This window comes from Perca fluviatilis, chromosome 23 (assembly GCF_010015445.1).
Source record: "Perca fluviatilis chromosome 23, GENO_Pfluv_1.0, whole genome shotgun sequence".
Classification (NCBI taxonomy): domain Eukaryota; kingdom Metazoa; phylum Chordata; class Actinopteri; order Perciformes; family Percidae; genus Perca; species Perca fluviatilis.
Genome location: NC_053134.1, coordinates 1,836,620 through 1,856,619, shown reverse-complemented (window position 1 = coordinate 1,856,619; position 20,000 = coordinate 1,836,620). Strand labels below are relative to the sequence as shown.

Below are 20,000 nucleotides of genomic sequence, written 5' to 3'. Positions count from 1 at the left end.
TACCCCCATCATCACATACCCTTCACCATACCCCCACATCATCACATACCCTTCACCATACCCCCACATCATCACATACCCTTCACCATACCCCCCATCATCACATACCCTTCACCATATACCCCCCATCATCACATACCCTTCACCATACCCCCACATCATCACATACCATTCACCATACCCCCCATCATCACATACCCTTCACCATACCCCCACATCACTGCCACATACCATCTAAATTATAATTTCATCATCACATACCCCTTCACCATACCCCCATCATCACATACCCTTCACCATACCCCCCATCAATACATACCCTTCCACCATACCCCCATCATCACATACCCCTTCACCATACCCCCATCATCACATAAATTTCACTATAATTTCATCATCACATACCCTTCACCATAATTCTGTACATCACTCACATACCCTTCACCATACCCCACATCATCACACACCTTCACCATACCCCCACATCATCACATACCCTTCACCATACCCCCCACATCATCACATACAAAAAAACATGAATAAAATAAAAAAATTAAAGTTGAAAATGAAAATGAGAAAATGTTAAAAAAGAGAAAACATTTTTGAAATAAACAACAAACAATAAAAATGTTGCGTGGGGAAAAAAAAAAATTCCATAAAAGCAAGTAAAGCTGAAAACCTAGAAGAAACAATGCAACACAATTTTCAGGGAAATATAATCGTCAAAAACTCTGAAAAAGCGCCAAACGTGTAGAACAAAGCACCAAGCTTCCATTCCCGGAGGAAGAGGGAATAATTTTCTTTATTGAGAAGCTCTATATACACATATATATATATATATATATATATACAGTACAGGCCAAAAAAATACGTATTGCTTTACACTATATACAACATAAAACACCACACTATATACAACATAAAACACCACACTATATACAACATAAAAACACCACACTATATACAACATAAAACACCACACTATATACAACATAAAACACCACAACTATATAAAATAAAACACCACACTATATACAACATAAAAACACCACACTATATACAACATAAAAACACCACACATATACAACAAAAACACTAACTATATACAAATATAAAACACTACACTATATACAACATAAAACACCACACTATATAATACATAAAAACTACACTATATACAACTAAAAACACTACACTATATACAAAATAAAACACCACACATATACAAATATAAAACACCACACTATATACAACATAAAACACTAACTATATACAAAAAAACACAATAAATAAAAACATAAAAAACAAAAATATATAAAAATAACATCAAACATACAATACCACTATATAATAAACACTACATTAAATAAAAATAATAAAACACACCATAAAAACACTACACTATATAAACATAAAAACACTACACTATATACAAAAAAACATAACTATTACAACATAAAAACACTACACTATAATAAAAAAAAAACCAATTACAATAACCAAATAATACTATATACAAATAAAAACACCATAACAATATAAAAACACTACATATATAAACTAAAACACCACACTATATAATATAAAACACACACATATACAAATAAAATACACTATATAAACATAAAAACTACATATAAACTAAAAACACTAAATTAAACATAAAACACTACACTATATAAACATAAAACACCACACTATATACAACATAAAACACCACACAAACAACATAAAAATACACTATAAAACATAAAACACTACATATATACAACATAAAACACTAATATTAAAAAACAACACTACACTATATACAATAAAAAACCACACTATATACAACATAAAACACCACACTATATACAACATAAAAAAACACCAACTATATACAACATAAAAACACCACACTATATACAAACATAAAAACACCACACTATATACAAAAAAAACACTACACTATATACAAATAAAACACCACACTATATAAAAATAAAAACAAACTATATACAACATAAAACATACTAAACACACACTATATACAACATAAAACACCACACTATATACAACATAAAACACCAACTATATAACAATAAACAACAAACACCACAAATATACAACATAAAACACCACACTATATACAACATAAAAACACCACACTATATAAAACATAAAACATAATAATAAAACACCAACTATATAAATAAAACACCACACTATATACAACATAAAAAACCAAAAAACCACATAATACAACAAACAAAACAACATAAAAACCACATATATACAACATAAAACACCACATATATAAACATAAAAAACTATATACAAATATAAAACACTAACTATATACAAAATAAACTATATATAACATAAAAATACACTATATACAAATATAAAACACTACACTATATACAACATAAAACACTACACTATATACAACATAAAAACACTACACTATATACAAATATAAAACACTACACTATATACAACATAAAACACCAACTATATACAACATAAAACACCACACTATATAAAATAAAACACCACACTATATAACATAAAAAACACTATATAAAAAAACATAAAACACCACACTATATACAACATAAAACACCACACTATATACAAAATAAAAACCACACTATATACAAAATAAAACACTACACTATATACAACATAAAAACCACACTATATACAACATAAAAACACTAATATATAAACATAAAAACCAACTATATAAAAAAACACATATATAAAAATAAACATAAAAAAACCATATTAAACATAAAAACCACATATAAAAATAAAACCACAATATAAACAATATAAAAAACCACATATATACAAAATAAAACACACACTATATACAAAATAAAACACCACATATATACAAATATAAAACCAACTTATACACATAAACACCACACTATATACAAAATAAAAACACCACATATATAATAAAACACCACACTATATAATAAAAACAAAATAATAAACACTATAAAAAAAAACACTAAAACCACATATAAAAACCCATATAAACATAAAAACCCATATTACATAAAAACAAAATATATACAACATAAAACACACTATATACAACATAAAACACCACACTATATACAAATATAAAACACTACACTATATACAATATAAAACACCACACTATATACAACATAAAACACCAACTATATAATATATAATAAACACCACATATATACAACTAAAACACACATATAACAAATAAAAACCACACTATATACAACATAAAACACTACACTATATACAACATAAAACACTACACTATATACAACATAAAAACAATAAATAAAACACTAACATAACAACATAAAAACTACATATATACAACATAAAAACCACACTATATACAACATAAAACATACACTATATACAACATAAAACACTACACTATATACAAAAAATACCTATATACAACATAAAACAACATATATACAACATAAAAACCACACTATATAAACATAAAACACCACATATATACAAAATAAAAAACCACACTATATACAACATAAAACACCACACTATATACAAACATAAAACACCACACTATATACAACATAAAAACACCACACTATATAAAACATAAAACACAACTATATAAACATAAAACACCACACTATATACAACATAAAACACTACACTATATACAATATAAACCCCCACACTATATAAACATAAAAACCACATATATACAATAAAAACAACAACACTATATACAACATAAAACACCCACTATATAAACATAAACACCACACTAATAACATAAAACAAATAAAACAACAAAAACACATAATACATAAACCACATATATAACATAAAATACTTATACAATATAAAACACCACATATATACAATAAAACACCACATATATACAACATAAAAACCAATATTACTAAAAACACACATATATAAACATAAAACACTACATATATACAAAATAAAAATAATATATAAACATAAAACACTACACTATATAAAATAAAATAATATTACAACCAAAAAACAACATATATAACATAAACCATTATACAACATAAAACACACATTAAAATAAAAACACTACATATATAAAATAAAACCACACTATATACAACATAAAAACACCACTATATATAAAACAACTAATAATATACACTTAAAACACTATATAAAATAACAATAAAAAAAATACACCACTATATACAAATAAAAACACTACACTATATACAAAATAACACATATACTAACTATATTACAACATAAACACCACACTATATACAAATATAAAAACCACACTATATACAAAATAAAAACACCACACTATATACAAATAAAAACACTACACTATATACAACATAAAACACCACTATATACAAATAAAAACAAAACATAACAACATAATATAACAAATAAAAACACCACACTATATACAACATAAAACACCCGAAACACCACACTATATACAACATAAAACACCCGAAACACCACACTATATACAAAATAAAACACCACACTATATACAACATAAGAAAACTCTGGCTTCCTGGCTCCACTTTGTGACATATATACATGTAAAAAGTATAAATATAGGCTATAAAATATGAAGAAGAATTATAAAGGACTATGGATATGCAGCCTACATCTCTACACTATCTTGAGGCCTCGAGATACTATCTTGAGATAGCATCTTGAGGCCTCGAGATACTATCTTGAGATAGCATCTCGAGGCCACGAGATAGTTATAAATAATTAAATTAAATAACCAACAAAGTGGTACCAGGGGGTCTCCGCACAACCTTTATCATTTGAATTATAATGTCCATCTGTTGTCCCTGGGCATATACAGCACTACAGTAATATAGAACATAACAGTAATAGGAACACATAGCACACACCAGTGCATATTTATTAATTAATTTAAACTGACTTACACGTATACACTAATAGTATTAATTAATTATAATAGTAGGGATCACGTTCCACTCTTCTGAATAAGTTAGGAGTGTTTGAGCTAAACTATAAACAATACAATTAGAGCTCAATTAGTTTTGTTTTTCTGTATTATTGTAGTAGTCGTAGCGTTATGAGGTAGCGTTATGAGTGTGTCTCTGTTCTGTGATTGGTCCAGGTGCCCTCTGTGTCCATGGTAACGGTGTGTCTCTGTTCTGTGATTGGTCCAGGTGCCCTCTGTGCGTCAGGACGAAGCCAAGATGTCTGCCGACGACGTGCACAAGATCCTGACTGACGTGCAGCTGATCAAAGGCAAACAGGAGACCATCGACTCCAGGATCATCTCCATGAAACAGTGAGGACCCCCCAGAGACCCCCAGGACCAGCTAGGACCAGGACCAGAGCTAGGACCCCCAGGACCAGAGCTAGGACCAGAGCTAGGGCCAGAGCTAGGACCCCCAGGACCAGCTAGGACCAGGACCAGAGCTAGGGCCAGAGCTAGACCCCCAGGACCAGCTAGGACCAGGACCAGAGCTAGGACCAGAGCTAGGACCAGGACCAGAGCTAGGACCAGAGCTAGGTCCAGAGCTAGGACCAGAGCCAGAGCTAGGGCCAGAACTAGGGCCAGAGCTAGGACCAGGACCAGAGCTAGGGCCAGAACAATGTCCAGAGCTAGGACCAGGACCAGAGCTAGGACCAGAGCTAGGGCCAGACCTAGGACCAGAGCCAGAGCTAGAACCAGAGCTAGGGCCAGAGCTAGGGCCAGAGCTAGGGCCAGAACTAGGACCAGAGCTAGAACCAGAGCTAGGGTCAGAGCTAGGACCAGGACCAGAGCTAGAACCAGAGCTAGGACCAGAGCTTGGACCAGAGCTAGGGCCAGAGCTAGGGCCAGAGCTAGGACCCCCAGGACCAGCTAGGACCAGGACCAGAGCTAGGGCCAGAGCTAGACCCCCAGGACCAGCTAGGACCAGGACCAGAGCTAGGACCAGAGCTAGGACCAGGACCAGAGCTAGGACCAGAGCTAGGACCAGGACCAGAGCTAGGACCAGAGCCAGAGCTAGGGCCAGAACTAGGGCCAGAGCTAGGGCCAGAACTAGGGCCAGAGCTAGGACCAGGACCAGAGCTAGGGCCAGAGCTATAACCAGAGCTAGAACCAGAGCCAGGGCCAGAGCTAGAACAAGAGCCAGAGCTAGGACCAGAGCTAGGGCCAGAGCTAGAACCAGGGCCAGAGCTAGGACCAGAGCTAGGGCCAGAGCTAGGACCAGAGCTGGAACCAGAACCAGAGCTAGGACCAGAGCTAGGGCCAGAGCTAGAACCAGAGCTAGGACCAGAGCTAGGACCAGGGCCAGAGCTAGGACCAGAGCTAGGGCCAGAGCTAGAACCAGAGCTAGGACCAGAGCTAGGACCAGAGCTAGAACCAGAGCCAGAGCTAGGGCCAGAGTTAGAACCAGAGCTAGGGCCAGAGCCAGAGCTAGGACCAGAGCCAGAGCTAGGGCCAGAGCTAGGACCAGAGCTCGAACCAGAGCTAGGACCAGAGCTAGGACCAGAGCTGGAACCAGAAACAGAGCTAGGGCCAGAGCTAGGGCCAGAGCTAGGACCAGAGCTAGGGTCAGAGCTAGCTTTTAGCATGTTAGCTAACCCTGTTCCTCTGTGTTCAGTGAGAACGAGGCCCTGTGGAGAGAGGTGGCCAGTCTGAGACAGAAACACCTTCAGCAACAGAAAGTCGTCAACAAGGTACCCAACCCTAATCAACATGTTAGCACGTTAGCATGTTAGCACGTTAGCTTACCTCTCTCTCTCTCTCTCGCTCTCTCTGCAGCTGATCCAGTTCCTGGTTTCTCTCGTCCAGTCCAACAGGATCATGGGAGTCAAGAGGAAAATGTGAGTTTACTGCTGAATATTTAATACATATTATTATGCTGTGTTAAAAAAAATTCCAAGACTTTTCCAAAACTTTCTGGGTCTTTTTATGTTTCCAAAACCTTTCCAGGCCTGGAATTTGCATTTTTCAAATTCCATAACTTTTCCAGTTTTTTTCTAAATTTATGAACCTTGTATTTATTTACGATACATTATTCATTCACAAAGAAAATTGGTGTCCTTAAAGGCTGGATTATTCAAATTTTTTTTAATTAAGGCGGCATTAAGATCAATTTCCAAAAGATGATTTGTTTTTTTATTCCACTTTTTAGTCGACTTTAGCATGGGTTCATAAACTTATACTGAGCACTGTGGTGTGTGTGTATGTGTGTGTGTATATATATATATATATATATATATATATACACACACACACACTCACCTTAAAGAATTTTTAGGAACACCTGTAAGATTTCTCGTTAATGCAATTATCTAATCAACCAATCACATGGCAGCTGCTTCAATGCATGTAGGGGTGTGGTCCAGGTCTAGACTATCTCCTGAACTCCAAACTGAATGTCAGAATGGGAAAGAAAGGTGATCTAAGCTACTCTGAGCGTGGCCTGGTTGTTGGTGCCAGACGGGCTGGTCTGCTCAGTTACTGGGATTTACACCCACAACCATTTCTAGGGTTTACAAAGAATGGTCTGAAAAAGTAAAAACATCCAGCATGCTGCAGTCCTGGGAGGTGAACATGCCTTGTTGATGCTAGAGGTCAGAGGAGAATGGGCCGACTGATTCCAGCTGATAGAAGATCAACTTTGACTCAAATAACCTCTCGTTACAACCGAGGTGGCTGGGCTACACCAGCAGAAGACCCCCCCGGGTACCACTCATCTCCACTAGAAATAAGAACATGAGGCTACAATTTGCACAAGCTCACTAAAATTGGACAGTTGGAGACTGTAAAAATGTTGCCTGGTCTGATGAGTCTCGATTTCTGTTGAGACATTCAGATGGTAGAGTCAGAATTTGGAGTAAACAGAATGAGAACATGGACCCATCATGCCTTGTTGCCACTGGGCAGGCTGGTGGTGGTGTAATGGTGTGGGGGACCCATCATGCCTTGTTGCCACTGGGCAGGCTGGTGGTGGTGTAATGGTGTGGGGGACCCATCATGCCTTGTTGCCACTGGGCAGGCTGGTGGTGGTGTAATGGTGTGGGGGACCCATCATGCCTTGTTGCCACTGGGCAGGCTGGTGGTGGTGGTGGTGTAATGCGGGGGACCCATCATGCCTTGTTGCCACTCGGGCAGGCTGGTGGTGGTGGTGGTGTAATGGTGTGGGGACCCATCATGCCTTTGCCACTGGGCGCGGCTGGTGGTGGTGGTGGTGTAATGGTGTGGGGACCCATCATGTCTTGTTACCACTGGGCAGGCTGGGGGGGTGTAATGGTGTGGGGACCCATCATGCCTTGTTACCACTGGGCAGGCTGGTGGGGTGTAATGGTGTGGGGGACCCATCATGCCTTGTTACCACTGGGCAGGCTGGTGGGGGTGTAATGGTGTGGGGGACCCATCATGTCTTGTTACCACTGGGCAGGCTGGTGGGGGTGTAATGGTGTGGGGGACCCATCATGTCTTGTTACCACTGGGCAGGCTGGTGGGGGTGTAATGGTGTGGGGACCCATCATGTCTTGTTACCACTGGGCAGGCTGGTGGGGGGTGTAATGGTGTGGGGACCCATCATGCCTTGTTACCTCTGGGCAGGCTGGTGGTGGTGTAATGGTGTGGGGACCCATCATGTCCTTGTTACCACCTGGGCAGGCTGCTGGTGGTGGTGTAATGGTGTGGGGACCCATCATGCCTTGACCTCTGGGCAGGCTGGTGGTGTAGTAATGGTGTGGGGACCCATCATGCCTTGTTACCACTCGGGCAGGCTGGTGGTGGTGGTGTAATGGTGTGGGGACCCATCATGCCTTGTTACTACCACTGGGCAGGCTGCTGCTGGTGTAATGGTGTGGGGACCCATCATGTCTTGTTACCTCTGGGCAGGCTGGTGGGGTGTAATGGTGTGGGGACCCATCATGCCTTGTTACCACTGGGCAGGCTGGTGGTGGTGGAATGGTGTGGGGGCCCATCCATGCCTTGTTGCCACTGGGCAGGCTGGTGGTGGGGGTGTAATGGTGTGGGGGACCCATCATGCCTTGTTACCACTGGGCAGGCTGGTGGTGGTGTAATGGTGTGGGGGACCCATCATGTCTTGTTACCACTGGGCAGGCTGGTGGTGGGGGTGTAATGGTGTGGGGGACCCATCATGTCTTGTTACCACTGGGAAGGCTGGTGGTGGTGTAATGGTGTGGGGACCCATCATGTCTTGTTACCACTGGGCAGGCTGGTGGTAGGGTTAATGGTGTTGGGGACCCATCATGTCTTGTTACCACTGGTCAGGCTGCTGGTGGTGGTGTAATGGTGTGGGGGACCCATCATGTCTTGTTACCACTGGTCAGGCTGCTGGTGGTGGTGTAATGGTGTGGGGGGACCCATCATGCCTTGTTACCACGGGCAGGCTGGTGGTGGGGGTGTAATGGTGTGGGGACCCATCATGTCTTGTTACCACTGGGCAGGCTGGTGGTGGGGTGTAATGGTGTGGGGACCCATCATGTCTTGTTACCACTGGGCAGGCTGGTGGGGGTGTAATGGTGTGGGGACCCATCATGTCTTGTTACCACTCGGGCAGGCTGGTGGGGTGTAATGGTGTGGGGACCCATCATGTCTTGTTACCACTGGGCAGGCTGGTGGGGGTGTAATGGTGTGGGGACCCATCATGTCTTGTTACCACTGGGCAGGCTGGTGGTGGGGGTGTAATGGTGTGGGGGACCCATCATGTCTTGTTACCACTGGGCAGGCTGGTGGTGGTGTAATGGTGTGGGGGACCCATCATGTCTTGTTACCACTGGGCAGGCTGGTGGTGGTGGTGTAATGGTGTGGGGACCCATCATGTCTTGTTACCACTGGGCAGGCTGCTGGTGGTGGGGTGTAATGGTGTGGGGGACCCATCATGTCTTGTTACCACTCGGGCAGGCTGCTGGTGGTGTAATGGTGTGGGGACCCATCATGCCTTGTTACCACTGGGCAGGCTGCTGGTGGTGGGGGTGTAATGGTGTGGGGGACCCATCATGTCTTGTTACCACTCGGGCAGGCTGCTGGTGGTGTAATGGTGTGGGGACCCATCATGCCTTGTTACCACTGGGCAGGCTGGTGGTGGTGGTGTAATGGTGTGGGGACCCATCATGCCTTGTTACCACTCGGGCAGGCTGCTGCTGCTGGTGGTGTAATGGTGTGGGGACCCATCATGCCTTGTTACCACTGGGCAGGCTGGTGGTGGTGGTGTAAATGGTGTGGGGACCCATCATGCCTTGTTACCACTGGGCAGGCTGCTGGTGTGGGGGTGTAATGGGTGTGGGGACCCATCATGTCTTGTTACCACTGGGCAGGCTGCTGGTGGTGGGGGTGTAATGGTGTGGGGACCCATCATGTCTTGTTACCACTCGGGCAGGCTGCTGGTGGTGGGGGTGTAATGTGGTGTGGGGACCCATCATGCCTTGTTACCGGGCGGGGGGGGGGGGGGGGGATGGCACACTTTAGGCTGCTTTTTTTTTTTTTTTTTTTTTTTTTTTTTTGTTTTTGTTGTTTTTGTTTTGGTGTAGTTTATTGCACCGCCAGCATGTCTTGATAAAGCCCCAGCGCACCTGAGCATGGTTTAATGCCCCAGCCTACCTGAGCATGGCTTGGTGTAATGCCCCAGCCTACCTGAGCATGGTTTAATGCCCCAGCCTACCTGAGCATCGTTTCAATGCCCCAGCCTACCTGAGCATGGTTTAATGCCCCAGCCTACCTGAGCATGGTTTAATGCCCCCAGCCTACCTGAGCATGGTTTAATGCCCCAGCCTACCTGAGCATGGTTTAATGCCCCAGCCTACCTGAGCATTGTTTAAAAGCCCCAGCCTACCTGAGCATGGTTTAATGCCCCAGCCTACCTGAGCATGGTTTAATGCCCCAGCCTACCTGAGCATGGTTTAATGCCCCAGCCTACCTGAGCATGGTTTAATGCCCCAGCCTACCTGAGCATGGTTTAAAAGCCCCAGCCTACCTGAGCATGGTTTAATGCCCCAGCCTACCTGAGCATGGTTTAAATGCCCCAGCCTACCTGAGCATGGTTTAATGCCCCAGCCTACCTGAGCATGGTTTAATGCCCCAGCCTACCTGAGCATGGTTTAATGCCCCAGCCTACCTGAGCATCGTTTAAAAGCCCCAGCCTACCTGAGCATGGTTTAATGCCCCAGCCTACCTGAGCATGGTTTAATGCCCCAGCCTACCTGAGCATTGTTTAATGCCCCAGCCTACCTGAGCATTGTTTAAATGCCCCAGCCTACCTGAGCATTGTTTAAAAGCCCCAGCCTACCTGAGCATGGTTTAATGCCCCAGCCTACCTGAGCATGGTTTAATGCCCCAGCCTACCTGAGCATGGTTTAATGCCCCAGCCTACCTGAGCATGGTTTAATGCCCCAGCCTACCTGAGCATGGTTTAAAATGCCCCAGCCTACCTGAGCATGGTTTAAATGCCCCAGCCTACCTGAGCATGGTTTTAAATGCCCCAGCCTACCTGAGCATGGTTTAATGCCCCAGCCTACCTGAGCATGGTTTAAATGCCCCAGCCTACCTGAGCATGGTTTAATGCCCCAGCCTACCTGAGCATGGTTTAATGCCCCAGCCTACCTGAGCATGGTTTAATGCCCCAGCCTACCTGAGCATGGTTTAATGCCCCAGCCTACCTGAGCATGGTTTAAATGCCCCAGCCTACCTGAGCATTGTTTAAATGCCCCAGCCTACCTGAGCATTGTTTAAATGCCCCAGCCTACCTGAGCATGGTTTAATGCCCCAGCCTACCTGAGCATTGTTTAAATGCCCCAGCCTACCTGAGCATTGTTTAAATGCCCCAGCCTACCTGAGCATGGTTTAATGCCCCAGCCTACCTGAGCCTGGTCTCTGACCATGTCCTCCCTTTATGACCACCATGGACCATCCTCTGATGATACCTCCAGCAGGATAATGCTCCAGGTCACAAAGCTCACATCATTTCAGATTGGTTTCTTTACCATGACGATGAGTTCCCTGGACTAAAATGCCCCCCCAGTCACCAGATCTCACCCCAATAGAACATCTTTGGGATGTGGTGGAACGGGAGCTTCGTGCCCTGGATGTGCATCCCCCAAATCTCCATCAACTGCAAGACCCTCTCCTCTCAATATGGGCCAACATTTCTACAGAATGCTTCCAGCTCCTTGTTGAATCAATGCCACCAAGAATGAAGGCAGTTCTGAAGGTAAAGGGGGTCAAACAGGGTCTTAGTAGGGTGTTCCTAATAATCCTTTAGGGGAGTGTACATTATGTACTTAACTTTTTAGTTAAGTACATAATTCCACATGTGTTCATTCATAGTTTTGATGCCTTCGGTGAGAATCTATAATGTAAATAGTCATGAAAATAAAGGAAAGGTGTGTCCAAACTTGAATGAACATTTCTGTAAATGCGCCAGTGTTAGTCGGCTAATTTTCAGCTGTAGTCCTAGCTGCCTAGTATGCATATCTTTAATGGTGGGAGGAAACCCACGCAAACACGGGGAGAACACGCAAACTCCACACAGAAAGGCCCGGGACGACCTGGACTCGAACCCAGAACCTTCTTACTGGGAGGCAGAAGGGTTAACCCTTGAGCCACCATGCGGCCTTATATTTGTTTATTTATGTGTTTCCTGGTTTCTCTCTGTCGGTGTGCAGTCCTCTGATGCTGAATGACTCTAGCTCCGCCCACTCCATGCCTAAATACAGCCGCCAGTTCTCATTGGAGCACATGCAGGTAACCTGTCTGATTCACCTGTCTCTGACTCACCTGTTTCTGACCTAGCTGTCTCTGACCCAGCTGTCCCTGTCTCACCTGTCCATGTCTCACCTGTTTCTGACCCAGCTGTCTCTGTCTCACCTGTCCATGTCTCACCTGTTTCTGACCCAGCTGTCTGTCACCTGTCTCTGTCTCACCTGTCTCTGTCTCACCTGTCCCTGTCTCACCTGTCCATGTCTCACCTGTCTCTGACCCACCTGTCTCTGTCTCACCTGTCTCTGTCTCACCTGTCCCTGTCTCACCTGTCTCTGACCCACCTGTCTCTGACCCACCTGTCTGTCTCACCTGTCCATGTCTCACCTGTCTCTGACCCACCTGTCAGCTCCACATCTCTCTCTGTTTCTACTTAATTACTTAATTTCCTGTGTGTGTCTGTGTGTGTGTGTCTGTCTGTCTGTCTGTCTATCTCTGTGTGTGTTTGTGTGTGTGTCGGTCTGTCTGTCTGTCTGTGTGTGTGTGTGTGTGTGTGTGTGTGTGTGTGTCTGTGTGTGTGTGTGTGTGTGTCTGTGTGTGTGTGTGTGTTTTCAGGCTGCAGCCAGTCTGCTCTCAGCAGACTCTCTGGTGACCTCTGGACCAATCGTCTCTGACATCACAGATGTGGTCACGCCCACAGCGGAGAGCGTGATCAGTGATTGGATGGATGCAGGGTGAGAACCAGTCAAATCATTTCCTGTACGGTCAGTCAGTAAGTAAGCAAAGTTGATGTTTACGCCACTTTGCACAGAAAACAATCACAAAATGCAAACAATGAAAAGACCAAAGAATACAAAAACATAAATACGTGGGCCACAGCGAACGCTCGGCGTAGAGCCCCCCCGAAGCATAACTCTTACTGTTTATCTTACGTACGTGGGCTACAGCGAACGCTCGGCGTAGAGCCCCCCCTGAAGCATAACTCTTACTGTTTATCTTACGTACGTGGGCTACAGCGAACGCTCGGCGTAGAGCCCCCCCGAAGCATAACTCTTACTGTTTATCTTACGTACGTGGGCAGCGAACGCCGCAGGAGCCCCCGGCAAACTCTTACTGTTTATCTTACGACGTGGCTACAGCGTAACGTCGCGTAGAGCCCCCGGGGCATAACTCTTACTGTTTATCTTACGACGTGTACTACAGCGAACGGGCGAGCCCCCGAGGCATAACTCTTACTGTTTATCTTACGTACGTATGTAACGGCTCGGGGCGCCGAAGCATAACCTTATTGCTTATCTTTACGTGACGTGGTACACGGCACGTCATGAGCCCTCAAGCATAACTCTTACTGTTTATCTTACGACGGTTATAGCGTAACGGCCGGGCGAGCCCCCGAGCATAACTCTTACTGTTTATCTTACGTACGTGGGCTACAGCGAACGCTCGGCGTAGAGCCCCCCCGAAGCATAACTCTTACTGTTTATCTTACGTACGTGGGCTACAGCGAACGCTCGGCGTAGAGCCCCCCCGAAGCATAACTCTTACTGTTTATCTTACGTACGTGGGCTACAGCGAACGCTCGGCGTAGAGCGCCCCCTGAAGCATAACTCTTACTGTTTATCTTACGTACGTGGGCTACAGCGAACGCTCGGCGTAGAGCCCCCCTGAAGCATAACTCTTACTGTTTGTCTTACGTACGTGGGCTACAGCGACCCTTTTTTTTTTTATCAATATAATATTAAATAAAAGCAACAAAAAAAAAAAAAAAATTTTTTTTTTTAAAGAGGCAGATTTCAAACCATCCACCCTGGTTGTAAACTAACCTTCTGGTTGTAAAGCACTTTGGCTCAACTTATATGAATAAATAAATATGAAGATGACTGGGCTTGTTTGACCTGCAGAGACAGCCAATCGGTGCAGGTGAAAGAGGAGCCGCTCAGCCCTGACGTGGAGCTGTGTCCTGTCCTGGAGGGGGGGGACACACCTGTAGACACGCCCCTCTCCCCCACCACCTTCATCAACTCCATCCTGCAGGACAACGAGACGCAGACGACCCTCAACAGCTCCGCCACAGAACCTGCACCAGGTAACACCTGACACAGAGACAAGTAACACCTGACACACCTGACACAGAGACAGGGACACCTGACACAGGGACGGGGACACCTGACACAGAGACAAGTAACACCTGACACACCTGACACAGAGACAGGGACACCTGACACAGAGACAGGTAACACCTGACACACCTGACACACCTGACACAGAGACAGGGACACCTGACACAGAGACAGGTAACACCTGACACACCTGACACAGAGACAGGGACACCTGACACAGAGACAGGTAACACCTGACACACCTGACACAGAGACAGGGACACCTGACACAGGGACAGGTAACACCTGACACACCTGACACAGAGACAGGTAACACCTGACACAGGGACAGGTAACACCTGACACACCTGACACAGAGACAGGGACACCTGACACAGGGACAGGGACACCTGACACAGAGACAGGGGCACCTGACACAGAGACAGGGACACAGAGACAGGGACACTGACACACCTGACACAGAGACAGGAACACCTGACACAGAGACCGGAACACCTGACACAGAGGCAGGTATCACCTGACATAGAGACAGGTAACACCTGACAAAGAGACAGGGACACCTGACACAGAGACACACAGAGACAGGTAACACCTGACACAGAGACAGGGACACCTGACACAGAGACAGGGGCACCTGACACAGAGACAGGAACACCTGACACAGAGACAGGGACACCAGGTAACACCTGACACAGAGACAGGTGTTACCTGACACAGAGACAGGTGTTACCTGACACAGAGACAGGTAACACCTGACACAAAGACAGGGACACCTGACACAGAGACAGGGACACACAGAGACAGGTAACACCTGACACAGAGACAGGTAACACCTGACACAGAGACAGGTAACACCTGACACACCTGACACAGAGACAGGAACACCTGACACAGAGACAGGTAACACCTGACACACCTGACACTAGTGATGGTCAAATGAAGCTTCGCGAACCAGTGTCTTTACTTTCTGAGCTCACTAGATGGTGCTCTCTGTTCAACAAAGGGTTTGAAAACCCACAGACACACCTGACACAAAGACAGGGACACCTGACACAGAGACAGGGACACCTGACAGAGAGACAGAAACACCTGACAGAGAGACAGAAACACCTGACAGAGAGACAGAAACACCTGACAGAGAGACAGAAACACCTGACAGAGAGACAGGGACACCTGACACAGAGACAGGGACACCTGACAGAGAGACAGAGACACCTGACAGAGAGACAGAAACACCTGACAGAGAGACAGAAACACCTGACAGAGAGACAGAGACACCTGACACAGAGAGTGGATATTAACGGTGTGGTAGATTACGAGAATGCGGAGTCTTTGTGTTCCATGTAGAGGGTTTTGGATTTCTGGTTATAAAGGTATGATGATGTCAGTAGATGAATGTCTTGTCTCACTTCCCTCCCTGACTCTCTGGTTTTGTTCTCTGTAGTCAGTCCCATTGTTGTGATGAGCCCTACCTCTGCGGGGCCCCTCCCAACAGCCACAACCAGCCAATCACCTGCCTCCGTTCCCACCCCGAACTCTGCGCCCTGCCCCACCAAACTTCAGCAGAGTTGTCAGACAGTCGCCTGCATCGACAGGTAAGTCTCCTGTTATACTGTTTTTAATATCATTCAGAGTGGCTGCAGGGAGCTTTACCTGCTTTTAACTACCACGCAACTGCCGACATCTGTACCAAAACCTGCCGACAACTGTCCCAAAGCCTGTCAACAACTGTCCAAAAACCTGCCGACATCTGTCCCAAAACATGCTGACAACTGTCCTAACACCTGCCAACAACTGTCCCAAAGCCTGCAGACATCTGTCCCAAACCCTGCAGACAACTGTCCCAAAGCCTGCCGACAACTGTCCCAAAGCCTGCAGACATCTGTCCCAAAGCCTGCAGACAACTGTCCCAAAACCTGCAGACAACTGTCCTAACACCTGCAGACAACTGTCCCAAAGCCTGCCAACATCTGTCCCAAAGCCTGCCGACAACTGTCCCAAAACCTGCAGACAACTGTCCCAAAACCTGCCGACAACTGTCCCAAAGCCTGCCGACAACTGTCCCAAAGCCTGCAGACATCTGTCCCAAAGCCTGCCGACAACTGTCCCAAAGCCTGCCGACAACTGTCCCAAAACCTGCCGACAACTGTCCCAAAACCTGCAGACAACTGTCCCAAAACCTGCAGACAACTGTCCCAAAACCTGCCGACAACTGTCCCAAAGCCTGCCGACAACTGTCCCAAAGCCTGCCGACAACTGTCCCAAAACCTGCAGACAACTGTCCCAAAGCCTGCAGACAACTGTCCCAAAGCCTGCAGACAACTGTCCCAAAGCCTGCCGACAACTGTCCCAAAACCTGCAGACAACTGTCCCAAAACCTGCCGACAACTGTCCCAAAACCTGCCGACAACTGTCCCAAAGCCTGCAGACAACTGTCCCAAAGCCTGCAGACAACTGTCCCAAAGCCTGCAGACAACTGTCCCAAAGCCTGCCGACAACTGTCCCAAAACCTGCAGACAACTGTCCCAAAGCCTGCAGACAACTGTCCCAAAGCCTGCAGACAACTGTCCCAAAGCCTGCCGACAACTGTCCCAAAGCCTGCCGACAACTGTCCCAAAGCCTGCCGACAACTGTCCCAAAACCTGCCGACAACTGTCCCAAAGCCTGCCGACAACTGTCCCAAAACCTGCCGACAACTGTCCCAAAACCTGCAGACATCTGTCCCAAAGCCTGCCGACAACTGTCCCCAAACTGATTTTACCCAGAATGCCTCTAACCCTGTGTGGCAGACTAATACATGTGTGAATAAACATTGAAAAGTTTCCCTTCAGATGGGAGAGTACATTTGAAGCTCAGGTGTGTCATTAAACCCCCCTCCCCCGTGCTCTCCTCAGACCCCGCCCCCCTCCCTCTGCAGGTGGACTCTCACCTGACGTTTGGCGCTTCGTTCCAACACGAACTGATATGTGAGTCAATGAATGTAACTGATCTGAAATGATTTTAAATGCTGATATTTTTTATGTTCAGATGTAACGTGATCTAAATGTGGATTAATCCGCCGCTGAAAATAGTTCCCAACAAAGTCCCTGTTTCCTCTGACAACAGATTACTGTTTACAGATTACTGTTTACAGATTACTGTCTACAGATTACTGACTACAGATTAGTCTACAGATTACTGTCTACAGATTACAGTCTACAGATTACTGACTACAGATTACTGTACAGATTACTGTCTACAGATTACAGTCTACAGATTACTGACTACAGATTACTGTGTACAGATTAGTCTACAGATTACTGTCTACAGATTACTGTTTACAGATTACTGTCTACAGATTACTGACTACAGATTAGTCTACAGATTACTGTCTACAGATTACTGACTACAGATTAGTCTACAGATTACTGTCTACAGATTACAGTCTACAGATTACTGACTACAGATTAGTCTACAGATTACTGTCTACAGATTACTGTTTACAGATTACTGTCTACAGATTACTGACTACAGATTAGTCTACAGATTACTGACTACAGATTACTGTCTACAGATTACTGACTACAGATTACTGTCTACAGATTACTGACTACAGATTAGTCTACAGATTACTGTCTACAGATTACAGTCTACAGATTACTGTCTACAGATTACTGTGTACAGATTACTGTCTACAGATTACAGTCTACAGATTACTGACTACAGATTAGTCTACAGATTACTGTCTACAGATTACAGTCTACAGATTACTGACTACAGATTACTGTCTACAGATTACTGTCTACAGATTACAGTCTACAGATTACTGTCTACAGATTACTGACTACAGATTACTGTCTACAGATTACTGACTACAGATTAGTCTACAGATTACTGTCTACAGATTACAGTCTACAGATTACTGTCTACAGATTACTGTTTACAGATTACTGTTTACAGATTACTGTCTACAGATTACTGACTACAGATTACTGACTACAGATTACAGTCTACAGATTACTGACTACAGATTAGTCTACAGATTACTGTCTACAGATTAGTCTACAGATTAGTCTACAGATTACTGTCTACAGATTACTGACTACAGATTACTGACTACAGATTACAGTCTACAGATTACAGTCTACAGATTACAGACTACAGATTACAGTCTACAGATTACAGTCTACAGATTACTGATTACAGATTAGTCTACAGATTACTGTCTACAGATTACAGTCTACAGATTACAGTCTACAGATTACAGTCTACAGATTACTGTTTACAGATTACTGTTTACAGATTACTGTCTACAGATTACTGTCTACAGATTACTGACTACAGATTACAGTCTACAGATTACTGACTACAGATTACTGTCTACAGATTACTGTCCACAGATTAGTCTACAGATTAGTCTACAGATTACTGTCTACAGATTACTGTCTACAGATTACAGTCTACAGATTACTGTCTACAGATTACTGTCTACAGATTACTGTCTACAGATTACTGTCTACAGATTACAGTCTACAGATTACTGACTACAGATTACAGTCTACAGATTACTGTTTACAGATTACTGTCTACAGATTACTGTCTACAGATTACTGTCTACAGATTACAGTCTACAGATTACTGACTACAGATTACTGTCTACAGATTACAGTCTACAGATTACTGACTACAGATTACTGTACAGATTGACTACAGATTACTGTCTACAGATTACTGTCTACAGATTACAGTCTACAGATTACTGTCTACAGATTACAGTCTACAGATTAGTCCACAGATAACTGACTACAGATTACTGACTACAGATTACTGACTACAGATTACTGTCTACAGATTACTGACTACAGATTACTGACTACAGATTACTGACTACAGATTACTGTCTACAGATTACAGTCTACAGATTACAGTCTACAGATTACAGTCTACAGATTACAGTCTACAGATTACTGACTACAGATTACAGTCTACAGATTACAGTCTACGATTACAGTCTACAGATTACAGTCTACAGATTACAGACTACAGATTACAGTCTACAGATTACAGTCTACAGATTACAGTCTACAGATTACTGACTACAGATTACTGACTACAGATTACTGTAAAGATTACAGTCTACAGATTACAGTCTACAGATTACTGACTACAGATTACTGACTACAGATTACAGTCTACAGATTACAGTC

The 20,000-nt window shown here is 44.0% G+C and overlaps 1 protein-coding gene across 1 annotated transcript in view; it reads left to right on the top strand.

Annotated features, from left to right (window-relative positions):
* Positions 1-20,000, top strand: part of LOC120553717 (heat shock factor protein 1-like) — a 34,153-nt gene that overhangs the window by 7,206 nt on the left and 6,947 nt on the right. Inside the window, exons 4-11 of the mRNA XM_039792409.1 lie at positions 5,193-5,317; positions 6,621-6,696; positions 6,782-6,843; positions 12,661-12,739; positions 13,310-13,428; positions 14,596-14,780; positions 16,259-16,409; positions 17,709-17,780. Of these exons, the coding sequence (XP_039648343.1) occupies positions 5,193-5,317; positions 6,621-6,696; positions 6,782-6,843; positions 12,661-12,739; positions 13,310-13,428; positions 14,596-14,780; positions 16,259-16,409; positions 17,709-17,780 (869 nt within the window). The remainder of the gene's footprint in view (positions 1-5,192; positions 5,318-6,620; positions 6,697-6,781; positions 6,844-12,660; positions 12,740-13,309; positions 13,429-14,595; positions 14,781-16,258; positions 16,410-17,708; positions 17,781-20,000) is intronic.